Source organism: Pteronotus mesoamericanus, unplaced genomic scaffold (assembly GCF_021234165.1).
Source record: "Pteronotus mesoamericanus isolate MK-2021 breed Mesoamerican mustached bat unplaced genomic scaffold, CSHL_Meso_final scaffold_232, whole genome shotgun sequence".
NCBI lineage: Eukaryota > Metazoa > Chordata > Mammalia > Chiroptera > Mormoopidae > Pteronotus > Pteronotus mesoamericanus.
Window position 1 is genome coordinate 17,732,138 of NW_026555311.1, and position 14,722 is coordinate 17,746,859.

At 36.9% G+C, this 14,722-nt stretch overlaps 1 protein-coding gene across 2 annotated transcripts in view; it reads right to left on the bottom strand.

Moving 5' to 3' along the window:
• The window catches only part of BMPR1B (bone morphogenetic protein receptor type 1B), a 96,744-nt gene that overhangs the window by 18,749 nt on the left and 63,273 nt on the right, over positions 1-14,722 (bottom strand). For both annotated transcript variants that reach the window (XM_054591716.1, XM_054591715.1), the window contains 2 exons: positions 7,293-7,389; positions 6,095-6,233 (listed from right to left, as the gene is read on the bottom strand). In XM_054591716.1, the coding sequence (XP_054447691.1) occupies positions 6,095-6,233; positions 7,293-7,389 (236 nt within the window). The remainder of the gene's footprint in view (positions 1-6,094; positions 6,234-7,292; positions 7,390-14,722) is intronic.

Here is a 14,722-nt window from a genome sequence, read left to right on the forward strand (position 1 = left end):
GTGACTACTTCATTCTACCTACTATTTTCACAGTAGAAAAGCCTCATTGGGTTCACAGCGGTTACAATAGAACACTTTTCACTTCCACCACTAGCGTGGGATACCAGATACTCTGAAGGGTCTCATGCTACTTTACACTTAGAGAAAATACAACAAAACAAAATTGTAATGTACTGGGGGGGCCAAAAGTAGTTTTATATTTGTGAGTACACAAAACAGAGTTTATCCTTGTACTATTATTTATTATCATATTAGTTTCCATACAACTGTAAAGGTACTTTTGCCCCTCTCTGTACTGTTGTACACACAAAGAAATAAACAAAATTCCCAAGCAGGGAGGGAGGGAAGGAGGCAGAATAGGAAGGAAGGAGGGAAGGAAAGAAGGAAGGAAGGAACGAAGGGGAGAGGGAGGAAAGGGAAAAAAAAGGAGAGCAAGAGGGAGGAATGAGTTGAGATGAGGGAAGGGAAAATAAGCATAAAGCATATCCAGAGGGGAGGGGGGAGGGGAATAAGGGTGGAAAGGAGGGGAAGGGACTCGTCGAGGAACACGTATGAATGACCCAGGGACATGGACAACAGTGTGGGGATTGACTGGGAGCCGGGGGTGTGGGCTGGGCGGAGGAGAGCAAAGGGAGAAAATTGGGACAACTGTAACAGAATGAGAATGAAATATTTAACTTAAAAGAAGGCGTATCCAGAAGCCAGGTTGCCTGCTGCCTGGGCTAAGAATAATACCAGCACTGGGATCCAGAATCCAAACTTCCATCCCTTTAAAACCAGAAAAACTGAACTTAGGGTTTCAGCATTTCATGGGGCCACTGAAGGGCACTGAATTTGTCTTACATTGGTAGCATACCTATGACTCCCAGTAAAATCAAAAAGAAATCCTCTCTTGAGAAAATCATTTGAAGAATATTTTTCTTCCCACCATTATGGTGAGATACCAGGTATTTTGAAGGAAATCTTGTCATTGTATAAGCTGATCTTGGGCAAAATACAAGAAATAAAAAAACGAATGCATCGGTGAGCTCACAAGTGTGGACAAAAAGGGGGTTCCAGGGCAAGTAGCCTCACAGGGTGATCTGATCATAAATTCCTAACCTTGCAGATCCTGGTGAGCAGTCAAGCCCCAGGCATGTAACTCCTTTCATAAAAGATTTCACTTTGCCTTAAGCAAGCCTGGTCTATGGTTTCTGTGCATCAGAGGTTAACACACCTTTGAAATGCCTCTTTCATACCACTCAGAAGAGAAACCACCCTCAAGAGAGAGCATAATCTTGTTAACTCTCCTGTCATCCAATCCCTGCTTTCCTTTCTCCAAATTCAAGCAATTTTCCTTACTTTTGCTCCTTAATGCATAAAAGAAGCTGCCAGCTGCCATTCTGAGAAGCATTTTTCTCAGTTTGTTAAGATCTTGCTTCTAGGTGTATTCTCCGTTTGGCCGAAATACATTTTTATAAACATTCTCTATAGGTTTGGATGTTCTTAATCTGACATAAGGAAATCTCCAAGGGCACAGGAAGGCAAGGGAGGGACGGAAGGAAAGGGAGGAAGAGGAGATTACACAGCCTAAATGCTTTAAAACAGAAGGAAACAGCCACTATACAGGAGAGTCAAGAGAAACAATCCAAACAGATTTAACCCTTTCAGATTTTCAGATACAGAAAGCTAAGGAACACTATATGGAATATATAAAGAAATAGAGGATGAGATGAAAAATAAACAAGCAGAAAGACATCAATGAAAATTATACTTTGAAATGAAATAGTTATCACTTCAAAAATGTAAAATGGACATGTAAAACAACAGATTAGAGCTGGAGAGAAAGTTAAGATAGGAAGAGAACTCTGAAGAATCATAGAGAGCGCAACAGGGACAAAGAAAAAGAAACTATGAGATTTAAGTGGTATAGAGGTTAAATGTCTCTTTATACATGACCTTTATCCCTTCTGAGCTTACAATAAAGCATTTTAAGAACTCGGTAGTGAAATGGCCAGCTATCAATGATAACTTACACAATTTGGGAGACATATATATAAAGAACCTAGCACAAAACTCATATAAGATCTGATCACAAAACAGAAATGTATTCTCTGCAGAGATACGCTTTGTAGCAAGCAAACAAAGTATTTCTTTTGTTTTTGCAATTTTAAGGACCATGTGTTTACACTGAGACCAGCCAGATAATCCAGAATAATCTCATCTCAAGGTCTATTGATCAGCAACCTAAAGCCTCCTTTGCCATGTAAAACAACAGATTCTAGAGATGAAGGCATGGACATTGTGGGGCGGGGTGTGGGGGGCACTATTCTGTTTATCACAGGTGTCTACCAGCTAGGATGGGTTCTGCTTTTGCATAACAGATGATTCAAGAGATAGTACTATCCAGTGACATAACCATTAAGAGTATTAATATCAGATTTAAAGCTTTGGGGACACGGATTTTTTAAAACTTTTCTAAAAGCGGGATTGAAAAATAAAAGCATTGCTGCCATGGCATTAAGTCAATTCAGCCTAAAGGAAATAAGGAACCAACCATAAAGGCTGAGAAGCTTTCCTCCCTTCAGACTCAGACGTGCTATGTGAGCATATTCTAGTATATTTCTATTCCCAAATGAGGGAACATAAGTATCAACAGCATTAAAAACTTGAGAGGCAAATCCACAAGTAGTTAAATTATTGACTTGAAATTTCCCACACTTATTAAAGAAATATTATATTTAATTTACAGATGTGACAGATCATTGCTTATGTAAATCTATAGAACATACATAGATTTCCTAACATAAACAGTTTTACATACTTTTATAATACAGGGGATCATTTTATATTTTAACAAAAGATGATATACTGATGGAATTGGCACTGCTTGAAAGACTAGGAACAACTGATTTCAAAATAAAAGTCACTAAATTATACTCAGAATTAAAAAAAACTTGTATTTTGAAATTTATTATAACATCTAATGACCTAAAAATAACTTGAAAAATTTTAAAACTATGTGATTTATTTTTTATTTGATTTAGAAAATGTTTCTGGTTTTTCCTCTAACTTAATTTTGATTCTATATTACATTCTCAGATATCTGTTTTAAGGCTTGACTGTGTAAAAAACAAAGCCTGTAATATACAATCATTATAATTGTATGTGTGTGACTCCAAAAAGAAAGGATGTATTTCATGTAAAATGGGTACAACTGGGTATATAATGTAAGGAGTTACCACTATTTCAGAAATGTCGTCTTATCTAGTGACACCTGGTGGTGTTTAATGTTGAAGTCCACGTCCATGAATAGACATTGAAAAACATGTAGCTCCAAGTAATGTTCTGGACTCTCTAGTATGTCCCTGAACTAGCAACACACATGCACACACTCACATACACACACCTCTACACACAAATACACAGTTTAAAACACTTTGCTTAATAAGGCTAGAAAGATTTTTCACAAAAGATTCCTCACTTGTGAGGCTTAATGTTCACACAAACATTGGGAGACACACAAACTATCTTAATTCTTACAACCAACTTCTGATATTCCTTTCTTAAAGGATTTATATATAAAGATATTTGGTAAATATATATACCAAGGCATGAATTTTCCCCTTATGTTAATAAAATACTTGTATATAACAAATTAGCATCAAGGTGAAATACTAACTCACACAGTAATGTATTACACACTTTGCACTATCCTAAAACAAGACATTACACCTGTAATACTGAGATTTTTTTTCTAAACTAGTTTTATAGGATCCTCTTCCCAGACTGCCCCTATCAACTGCATTTCTTTGTTTTATTTAACTTATATTTGGTCTGCATCTCACAAATGTTAAGAGCACCGATTCTAGAGGCAGATCACCAGGGTTTGAATCCTGGCCTCTCCCCATACTACTAGTCAACCTATCTAGGCTTATGTATCTACTGTGTAATGCAGAGATATATGTTTAGAATGACCTCACAGGGTTGCCATGAGGATTAAGTTAGACTGTACTTATAAAGGCCAGTGTCTGGCAATCTGGCTGTTCTCACTCATTTTTTTTGATAGAAGCCAAATCCTATTTTTTTGGTGTCTGGTTTATAGAAAAAAGAGAGTATTTTCACAGATAGTAAAAGTTGGAATTGAAAGCTTTTAAAATGAATTATTGAGCAGCCCATTTAATCAACTGGAGGGATACAAAGTGAACGAAATGTAGTCTCCCCTGCCGAAATGAGAGTCCATCTAAAGACACTGACATCGATTTTACGGTATTTTAATCTGCTGTATTGACACTATAAGCACAATGTTATGACAGAAGACAGACAGACTGGCTCAGTCTGGGATAAGTAGGCAGAGAGGTAAAATGTGAGGTAGGCCAGGAGCCAGAAGCCTGGAGAAATCCCCCTAAAGATATTGTTTCATTCAAAGTCATTTCATTATAACCTTGGTGAGATGCTGAAAAAACTTAACTCTTGTTTATGTCAGTTAGCCTATGGTAAAATCGGTTTTGTTATAAGTCATTTGTCTTAAAGTCACAGAACCTATTGACGACATTTAGGGAGGACTTACTGTATTTGAGAAACCACTACTGGAGGCTGATGTTAGAGCTGGGGGAGCAGCTGGGGGACACGTTCGGGGAGAGGCATGCCATGCTGACGAAGCTAAGACAGAAGTCCCAGAAATGCTACTGGACAGGAGAAGGGTTTATCCGGGGAAGTAACAGGGTAAGGTCAGAGATGTCAGGGCGATAACTCCACGGCAATGAGGAAGGTGGGTTAGAAGGAGGAAAATAAATAGCTTTCAAGTCCGAGAGCATGAGCATCTGATTCATTCATATCAAAGGGGATTTCAGTATTTATACTTTTCTTTTAAAATGTAGAATAATATTTTTAAATATAAGAATTGTATTTGATATATATTAATTCCAAAAATAAAAGAACCAAGCAATTTGATAATAAGAACTTACACATAAGGAAAATTTACATCCTAGGTAGCATCAGTTTGGTGATAAATACTATTTCACAAATGGTTTTCTGTCTGGACTATTATCTCCAGGGGAGGTATTAGTCAACAAGTACAGAGCTCCAGTTATGCAAGATGAGTAAGTCCTAGAGATCTACACTGCCTACAGTTAACAGAAGTGTATGTATTCTAAAATTTGCTAGGGAATAAATCTTATGCCAAGTGTTCTTATCATAAAATAATAGTAATAAATAATGAGGGCATGAGGAAATTTTTGGAGGTTATGGATATGCTTACATCATAGATTGTGGTGATGGTTTCATGAATATATATTCACTACCAAACTCTTCAAGTTGACACATTAAATATAAACAGCTTTTTGTATGTCCAAAAAAATGTTGTAAGATAAATTCATGGCTTAAGATTTTTTTTCAGATACTTTTAGTACTAAATAAAAGGTCACCTAAGAAATAAAGTCAACAAGATATCCAAGGTCAGAACCACACAATAAAGATTAGGAAAATCAATTGTAAGAGTTTATAAAGGAAAATATTTCTCATTAGAATTGTTATTTCCATCCCAAGTCTCAATATTTTTTTTTGCATGGTCCATAAAGGAACAAAATGTTTTTCTCATTAAAGCAAGTACCTTGGATTCAGTATATATTTTCTTCAAGGTTGGCAGTGTTGACCATCAGAAAATTAAACCTCTCCTGAATGGAAAAGCCAGGACTTCACCCTGAAACATAAGCCCTCCAGCTGAAATGCAGCCTTCTTTCCTTGTAAAAGTACTCAGATCCCAGTTGGTAGTAATACTTTTGCCTTCAAAAGCCAGGCCAAAGTGCAGTAACACTATCCTTACTGAAAACAGAGGGAAGATGGCCCCATGTTTAATGTTTTCTAATCTGCCCTTCATCAGAATGTCTGAGGGTCTGGATTGTAACCATACACTGACATTAAAAAACAATCACCTTACCCCCAGTATGTCAAAATGTTATCAGGAAGCCCTGCATCTGAGATCTGATATCTAACTGATCGCACAGAATGTCATCTTTGTCCTGCCCTATCTGTTTCAGTAAAATGAAACCCTGTATTTATTGACATTTCCTCTGAGAAAACATTCCTTGAAACTCTGTATATGTTCTTCTCATACCAGCAGAGGGAGGCCTGATCCACTTCCTGAGCTCTGAGACTGCTCAATTAGGTCTTTCAGGGACTCTCCGGGAGGAATGAAAGTTTCCTCCTGTGCTAACCCAATGCTGTACCGAGGTCTGGCTTCTTGTCGTTTATACCTAAAGATGCATAGAGGAAGATCATTTTAGACCCTGAACTGCAACGACACTGGTGAACCTTGCAGATAAAACATTAATCATGGCAGGTTTTAATTTAGCACACTAAAACAATGCAAGAATGATGCTCAGTATTTATTATCCTCAGTTATGATTTCCAAAATACAAATTATAATTACTTTCCTAACTGAGTTTTTAAAGTAAACTACATGTTTTAACTCAGTCTTAACCATCTCCAATTCTTCTTTTCTATTCCTTTCAACTGATTATTTCCCAGCAGGTTACGGTCTGTTAATATTTCTATATAGTTCCATTATACTCAATCCCTAAAATATTTCCCTTTAAGGTCTCCCTAATTAATATAGATGCAAATTTTTGGTGTGCAAAAGACAATGCCGTTAACTCTCTCAGATAAGGTAATATGTAGACCAATAACAGAAAAGTTAAATAAATTTAAACTTTAAAAACTTTTGATCAATGTTTAAGAAATAAATGTATTTGAATCAATTCCCATTTGCAGAACAGTTTTATAAATGAGTGTTATAAAAGCTAAGTGACATGAATTTAAAGGTTCTCGATATTTCACAAACTACAAAATAAATATTTAGGTGGCTAAAACTAATTTATAATCATTATACTTAACTTTAATACAGTAACTAAACTTAATTTAATCGTCTATAAATTATCTTAAAAATCTTTCAATACTAGGGGAAATTGTTAGCTCAGGAAATAAGAAATTATTAGAACAATTCTGTTCAACATGCTCATTTCTCTGCTTAGAATCAAACTCAGTAGCAACTGGTTCCTTAATTCCTTAACTGCCCTAATTTCCCTGGGGTGAGATTTGGGTGGTTTTGATACCTGAAACACAAATGAGATAGGTATCTATTAATAGGTTCATCAGGACAAATATTTATCAATAGTAACTAATATTATCAGTGAAATCTAAGATCAAATTAGGTCAAAGGAAGCTGTGGGGGGAAAAACATCAATGGGTAGGATAATAGTATGAGAAAAGACATTATAAACTCAAAATTCTACATCTACATGTTGGAAACTTACCTGAAGTAACAGAATAAAATGATAAAAACCATGAGCAAACTACAAACTGTCACAGATATAAGTAAGGCTTTGTGGTGTACAGATCCATCAACAAAATCTGAAATTAAAAAGAAAGCAAAGAGATTCATAAAACAGAGAATATTTTACCTAAATATTACAAAGCAACTCTTTCCTAAAAGTGTTTGCTAAATTCCATATGCAAGATGCGAGAGGTACTTTTCATCTGTTAATCAGTTAAAACATTACACACACACACACACACACACACACAGCCCCCCAAATTAAATAATGTCAACTAGTATGAATCATGATTCATCTAGGCACTTGATTCAAGAGCACGCTGTAAGAAATGGGCTTGACATAAAATAAAGCACAGAATATAAACAAATGTAGTAAATGGATCAATGTCCCTAAAATATAATAACATAAGTAGATAGTTCATCTTTATTTCAGATGGAGCTGATGGGTTTACAGGCTTTTCTCATGTGGCTTCTGGAGTGCTCTACACCATGATTTTGTATAAAAACACTAATCTATATTCATTGTACATAAAACACTCTCATCTTCTGATGGATACAAAGGAATAGGACTCCTCAAATGTTGCCAAATACAGTATATATGGATGTGCGTCACTTTAAACAAAGATGACCTTCAAAATGCACACATAGATTTTTCAAAATATTTTATTTTAAAAGAATACGTGTGTCCCACTCAAAGAATTATTGTGTGATCCTTTTATAAAATAAATTATTAAATATTATTGATGTTGTTTTAACTCAAGTTCTTAACAAATCAGATTTGCCTACAGCATGACTGCTCAAACATCATATAAATAAGAATGACTTGTAGAGCTTTGTGCACATGTACATTGACTGACTTCAATCCTGGAGATGTTTATTCAGAGTGTTTGTTGTTATTGCTGTTGTCTCCTACAACCACCCAAATAACTTACATGCAGGTAGTCTCTGGTAAATAGTTTAAGAAAACGGATCTAAAACCTGCTGCACTTATGTAGTAATAATATTAGCACCATTCTTATTAAAGGCACCATATACGTTTGAGAGATTGATTACTGTTAGTGAAATTTTAAATAGTATTTTTGTAACTTATGACCAGTTACTACAGAGGAGAAGGTTTTGAACTGTGCTGTGTACCTTGAACTGCATGGCTACCTGGACACTTCGGCCGGGGCCCTTCTCCCACCCAAGGTAACTATTTTTTCGCCAATCAAATGTATTAAATTTTCCATGAGGTCAAACAGAAAGTTACCAACTAAACTAAAATAAATAAAATCATCACCACCTCAGTACTTAGGAAAATTACTACTAACATTTTATCATATACCTTTGCAGTATCATTTCCATGAAAAAAAAAGTTCATGAACAAAATATTTCACAAGAAGGTATTACATACACCCACATGCATAGCAGCATTATTCATAACAACTAAAACATGGAAGGGATCAGAGTATCCACTGACAGATGAGCAGACAAGAAAAATGCGGTATATACATACACGGAACATTATTCAGCCTTAAAAAGGAAGGAACTTGTGACACGCTACAACATGGATAACTCCTGAGGACATAAAGCTAAGTGAAAGAAGCCAGGCACAAAAAGATAAATACCGCATGATTCTACTGTGAGGTACTCAGGGTAATAGAACTCGAAAAAAGGAAGAGCAGGATGGTGTGCGGGGGGAAAGGTGGCCTTGGGGAAGTTAGCATTTAACGGGGAAAGAGTTTCAGTTTCACAAAATGAAAAGAGCTGTGGAGATGGACAGTAGTGACGGTTGTAGAACATCCTGAACATAGTCAATGCACTGAGCTGTCCACTTAAAAGTGGTTAAGATGATAAATTTGTTATATGTATTTTGCCACAAAGAGTTGGAAAAATAACTATAATTAGTTTATACCTAGATTGATTTCATTTTTAATATTCTGAACATTTTCCAAAACTAAATTTCTTCGGCAAAATTTTAAAGACTACAGATTATATATACAGACACATCCTAATTAGAAAGTCAATCTTCTGATAATATATACTCAGGAGACTGCAAAGATTTCATTATAATACATCTTTGCTGTAATATATAAACTTCTGTGATGAATACTTTACACATACATCATTATACCTTTCAATGATTATTTCCTTAATCTAGATTCCCAGAAGCAGATTATTAAAAGATATGGATTTTAAGCCTTTCATACACATTGTCCAAATTTCCTCTGAAAAAGATTGCAACAGTTTCTGTTTCACCATCAGTATGAACGTGTTTTCATCTCTTTGAAATAATTTTAGTCTCACAGGAAACCTGTAAGGATAAAGAACTCCAGTATGCCCTTCACAGAGATTTCCCATTTTTAAAATTTTACCACATTTGCTTTATAATTCTCTTGTTCCCTAGTGTGTGTGTTTGTGTCTATCTCCCTATATATTATAAATATGTATATATACAGTTATGTGCTGCATAATGACATTTGTGGTCAAAGACTGCATATGTGACAGTGGTCCCATAAGATTATAATGAAGCTGAAAAATTCCCGACACCTACTGTCATTGCAGCTGTCCTGACAGCGTAGTGCAATGAATTACAACTGCCTGTGTACTCAGTACAGGGACGTGCTGTGCAGATTTGCAGCCTAGGAACAGTAGACTCCGCCCCACGCCTTGTGTGTAGTAGGCTACACCTGCTAGGTTTGTGTAGGTGCACCTCATGATGTTCCCACAATAATGGAATTGCCTAACAATGCATTTCTTAGAACGAATCCCCATCATTAAGTGATGCATGGCTGGAAATATTTGTATTCATGTTTATTTATATGTATTTATGTATAATTTGCAAATCATTTGAAATTATAGACATAATGTACCTATCCATAAACACCTCTGAGTGTACTTCTTAAGAACAAGGACATATTGCCTTCCCAAATGGTAATATAAGTATAAACGTCAGAAAATTAACATGAACATCTAAGTTGAAAATTAATCTTATTTTGAAACACTTCCGAGAAAGTTTAGATTATTTGTAACAAGTTAAAATCCACAATCTTTCTATCAATTTCTTGTCCAAATATTATGATTAATGTTATGATTTACTCATCAGCATAAAATAATATGTTTAACAATTAATTAGGATCTAAACTACTTTCCAAATATTGGAAATAGTCTGCATCTGAAAACACTAAAGGAGAGTCCATTAAAAATAAGCAGTTTTATATTAACCAATACAGAAACATTGCCAACGGTCCAGAAAAAGAGTGCAGGCACTTGACTCACTCCAGAACCTGCCAGGCTTTAGTGCTAATAGGAATCAGATAATTAGCCCATGTGTTTGTTACCTGAAAAGTGTTGCTTAGGAAATCTTGAAAATAATTTGTAGGCTTTTAAAATTAGGTAGGCTAAGGTTTTACACAATGAACTGTCTTAGTAAATTTTCCCTCTGTTCCCCCTTCCCATAGGTTATAGGCAAAGTTAACAATAAACCCATAGTGAGCACAATACCTCTGCCAGTAAGTGCATAATTCACAATGTTTCTACATGCAGATGTGCAAATACCATGGCACATATACTTGCAAATGTTATCTCTGGAAACTTAGCTTAAAATGCACTTTCAAGCACAAAGCCCAAATTTGCAGAAAACGAAAGAGAACACTCGATTCTCAATTAGAACTAGAGGAACTAACTATGTAAATTTAACAGTTTATTAGGATATGAACACAGAATACTTTTTTCACTCAAGTGATATAATTTTACTAAACCTTTCAGCCTCACCACCTTTTACTTTTCCACATAAATGCAGAAGACACTCTGAACTCTAGGAACACTGTGTCTATTACTCATCTGATTACATTTTTGGTTTATGAGAGCAACGAGACCAGAAAGGATCTAAGGGATTCTTTCCTTACCATCAAGCACTTTTTAAAGGCTCGCATTACCCTTCCCATTTTCTTTCTCTTTGCCCCAATAACTCTATCCCCTGCAGCCTCATCTCTGCCCTCTTGTCTTCCGTCAAGAAGAAGTGATCCTTATCAATAAACCTTTGTTTCTGTTGGTCATGCTGTTCATGTTTTAATCTGCCATTACCTGTGCTCAGAGCATTAACAATGTAAACATTCAAGTCACTGCCAGAGTCTAGGAAAGCGAACACTTGCAGATCCCTATCAGGGGAGGACCCAGGCCTGCAGTTCTCTCTAAGGCAGCAGCAGACTTCTGCCTGTGCCCTTACTCTCACTGCTCAGGCAAGTGGAACGGACAGCCCTCCAGGGAAGCCCGGTTCACCCCGAGAGGCAAGTAGGAATCACCAGTAGCTTCCTATTAGCATCTATCACTCCTGACCTCCTCTTTGATAAGTAGATGGATTGTAACAGTTTAAAAAATGACAAGCTCATTTTATAAGGCTAGAAGATGGTTCATAATTGCAATAAGAATTTTAATAAGAAATTTAATGAGAAATTTCCTGGTGACAAAAAAGATTAAGACAGAATTTTTATATCCGACTATTGTGTTCAATGTATTTTATTCCTCACTAAAAAGACTCCTTCTAAATTCCTTTCATCTTTCCCAAAGCCGGTGTTAACCAGAAATTCCAAAATAGGAGGCGAACATCTCAAGAAAGGTTAAACTACTTAGCTCAGATTCATGTATTGCTTTCTATTGCCATGGCCATAACATAGGTATCAGGAAGGAAACACTGGTGCTTACCTTTGCAGTCTGGATACTATCTTACATGGCTCAATCTGTGTTGTGGAGGACAAGGGATTTGTTTCACTGGTTAAATACCTGTTACCTATAGAATTTAATATGTAATTGGCAATATCTAAGCTAAGCAATAGCATTAAAAAAATCTGCAAATTTGGAATATATTTTTTAATTGAGTGAAAACAAGATAAATTTTAACTTTGGAAATCCCATATTATATTTTGCCTTAATATACATTGAAATTACCGTATTTCAAAACTGAATCTTATTTATGATACATTTTCTATGAAGTATATATGTAAAATATATAAGTAATTCCCACATTATAATAAATGATGTATAATGTATAATAATCTACTAGGCAATGCCTAGGACAGGGCTCCTCAAAGTGTGGCCTCAGCCCCACAGCATCAGCCTCACCTGGGAGCTCCTCAGAAATGCAGGTCATCAGGGCCCACTCTGACCTACTAAGCAAGAAACTAGGTGGAGAGCGGTAATCTGTTTTAACAAGCCCTACAGGTGATTCTGCTGCACCTAAAGTTTAAAAGTTTTGTACACAATTGAGACTCAATAAATGTTAAATGAGAAGGAAGAAGAGAGAGGAGGAAGGAGGGAGTGTAAACACAGGGATGTTATAAGGAGCAGGTCGCAACCCTCTAACATCGTTTTCTCAAAACAGTAATTAATGCATGTCTGACAATATGCTATCTGTGTAATGCAAACATAATGAGCAGATTACTTTGAAAGTTATCACTTTGATTTTTTATTGATTGTCACGTGAAATGGCTAAGCGGTGTTTCCTTAGAGTTTAACCAGTGTGGACTTAGGTGAAAGCCCTTTTTTTGAGAATATCATTCAGAGCTTTCTGTAGAAGATTCAGTGAGATGACATCATGGGCCCATTTCCTATACCCACCACTTATTCCAGCTATGTAAACTTTACACAGTATTTAATCTCAGGATCCCTCAGCTTTCATGTCTGTGAAATAGGGACAATAATAACAGTACCTTCTTTGGGTTGCTAAGAGGATTCGATGAGTTGGAATATGTAAAGTACTTAGAAAAGAGCCATAGTAAGTATGTATTCCATTCACATAAGCAAATATCATGATTATTATATTATTTTTATTGCCCTTAGGCCAGAAAGTCGGTCTGAGCCCTTTGGAGAGGGCCCTGCTCAGGCTCCCTGCAGCCACGCCCCTTTCTGCACAGCAAGGACTCTGCAGGCCCCAGAGGAAGCCTCCACCCAGAACCTGCCCCACCCTGCTCACAATTTAAACCACTGGCCAATGCCCAGAAGTCTGGACTTCCCTGTCTAGAGGGCCTGTGTCTGTGTCTGTGTCTGTGTCTGCGTCCAGGAACTCCGAGTCCCTCTTCTTTATCCCTGTCCCCTGAGAGCAGACCAAGTAGAGGCTATGTGTGCCCCAAGTCCTGAGGGGTGGCCAGCGGTGTCTGGAACAAGACATGTGAGTGAAGTATAAACTGAGGCTGGACTGTTATAGTGTATGTGCCCGGTATTAAACTTTTTGATTGCCAAGGCATCCATTCTAAGACATCCATCTTGAACAACCGTATCTCCAGCTGCATGACACAGCGACTACTAAAATGACTAGATTAGACACTACGCATGAGGTTCCCGTTTAGAAAGCCCTGCATTAGTGGATTACTTGATGAACGCTGATTTTTCTTAACTGAACCCTAATCTAAGTCCTGCTCTTATGCTTTAATTCCCCAATGAAGAGTGAACCTACGAAACCCTAGGCACCCCACCCTAATCCCAATAAAGGCAGAGTGCTCCCTCCCCCTCTCTCTACCCATGACCTTGCATTGCCCTCAGGATGCCCTATACCCCCCAGAACCTGTGAATAATAAGTCTTTTTTTTTAAAATCAAAGTTCCCAGATGGTTGTTGTTGAGGTGAGTCTTACAATCATAATAAAAACCATAAGGCCCAGTCCAGCCACAACATTGGCTTCAGACGGGGAAATGTCTGGGGGGGCTTGCCACAAGTAAGACATGCCCAAGTGAGTGCTTCAGGCATTGCTGGCTGACAGCATCACTATCCATAAGCTGAGCCCAACACAAAACAGGTGCCCGTGCACACGCAAGGGAGGCCCCACAAAGAGCAAAAAACCCCGAGAATAGGGCTCCTCATCACTCTCGCTCCTCTGATGCACAGGATGAGTCTCAGTAGTTCCAGCATCCTCAGTGACAAGCTGGTGCTTTCCATCATTATAAAAATATATTTGTTAAGTTAATATAATGTATTTTAGCTATCAGTCTTCTATATTGGTTTATAAGTTTTAAATATGTAGGTAAATGGTAGGTGGACCTACATTTATACTTCTGCCCCAGCCCCACAAGTTAGGGATAGTCCTGAGTATTTAAAAAAAACAAAAAACAAAAAAACACAGAGAAAATTAAAAATATAAACAGGATGGTTCTATAACTCTTTAACACCATCCCTGTTCTTCATTTTGGGTTTTATACCAACCACATACACACATCTCCAATATGAATTGTGAAAAATACATAAATGAGTCTACTTCAAAATGGAGTCAGAGCTGCCATCCCAGAGGACCCAGCTTGCAAGTCCTACTCCTCAAACCCCTGGCACATTAAAACTTGGGCTAAAGCAGGGTGTGTGTTCCAAACAACTGTTTGCAAAGATAACAAGAAAGTAGATATGAAAATTAAAGACATTCTTTAGAATTAGCATCACTATGTTAGTT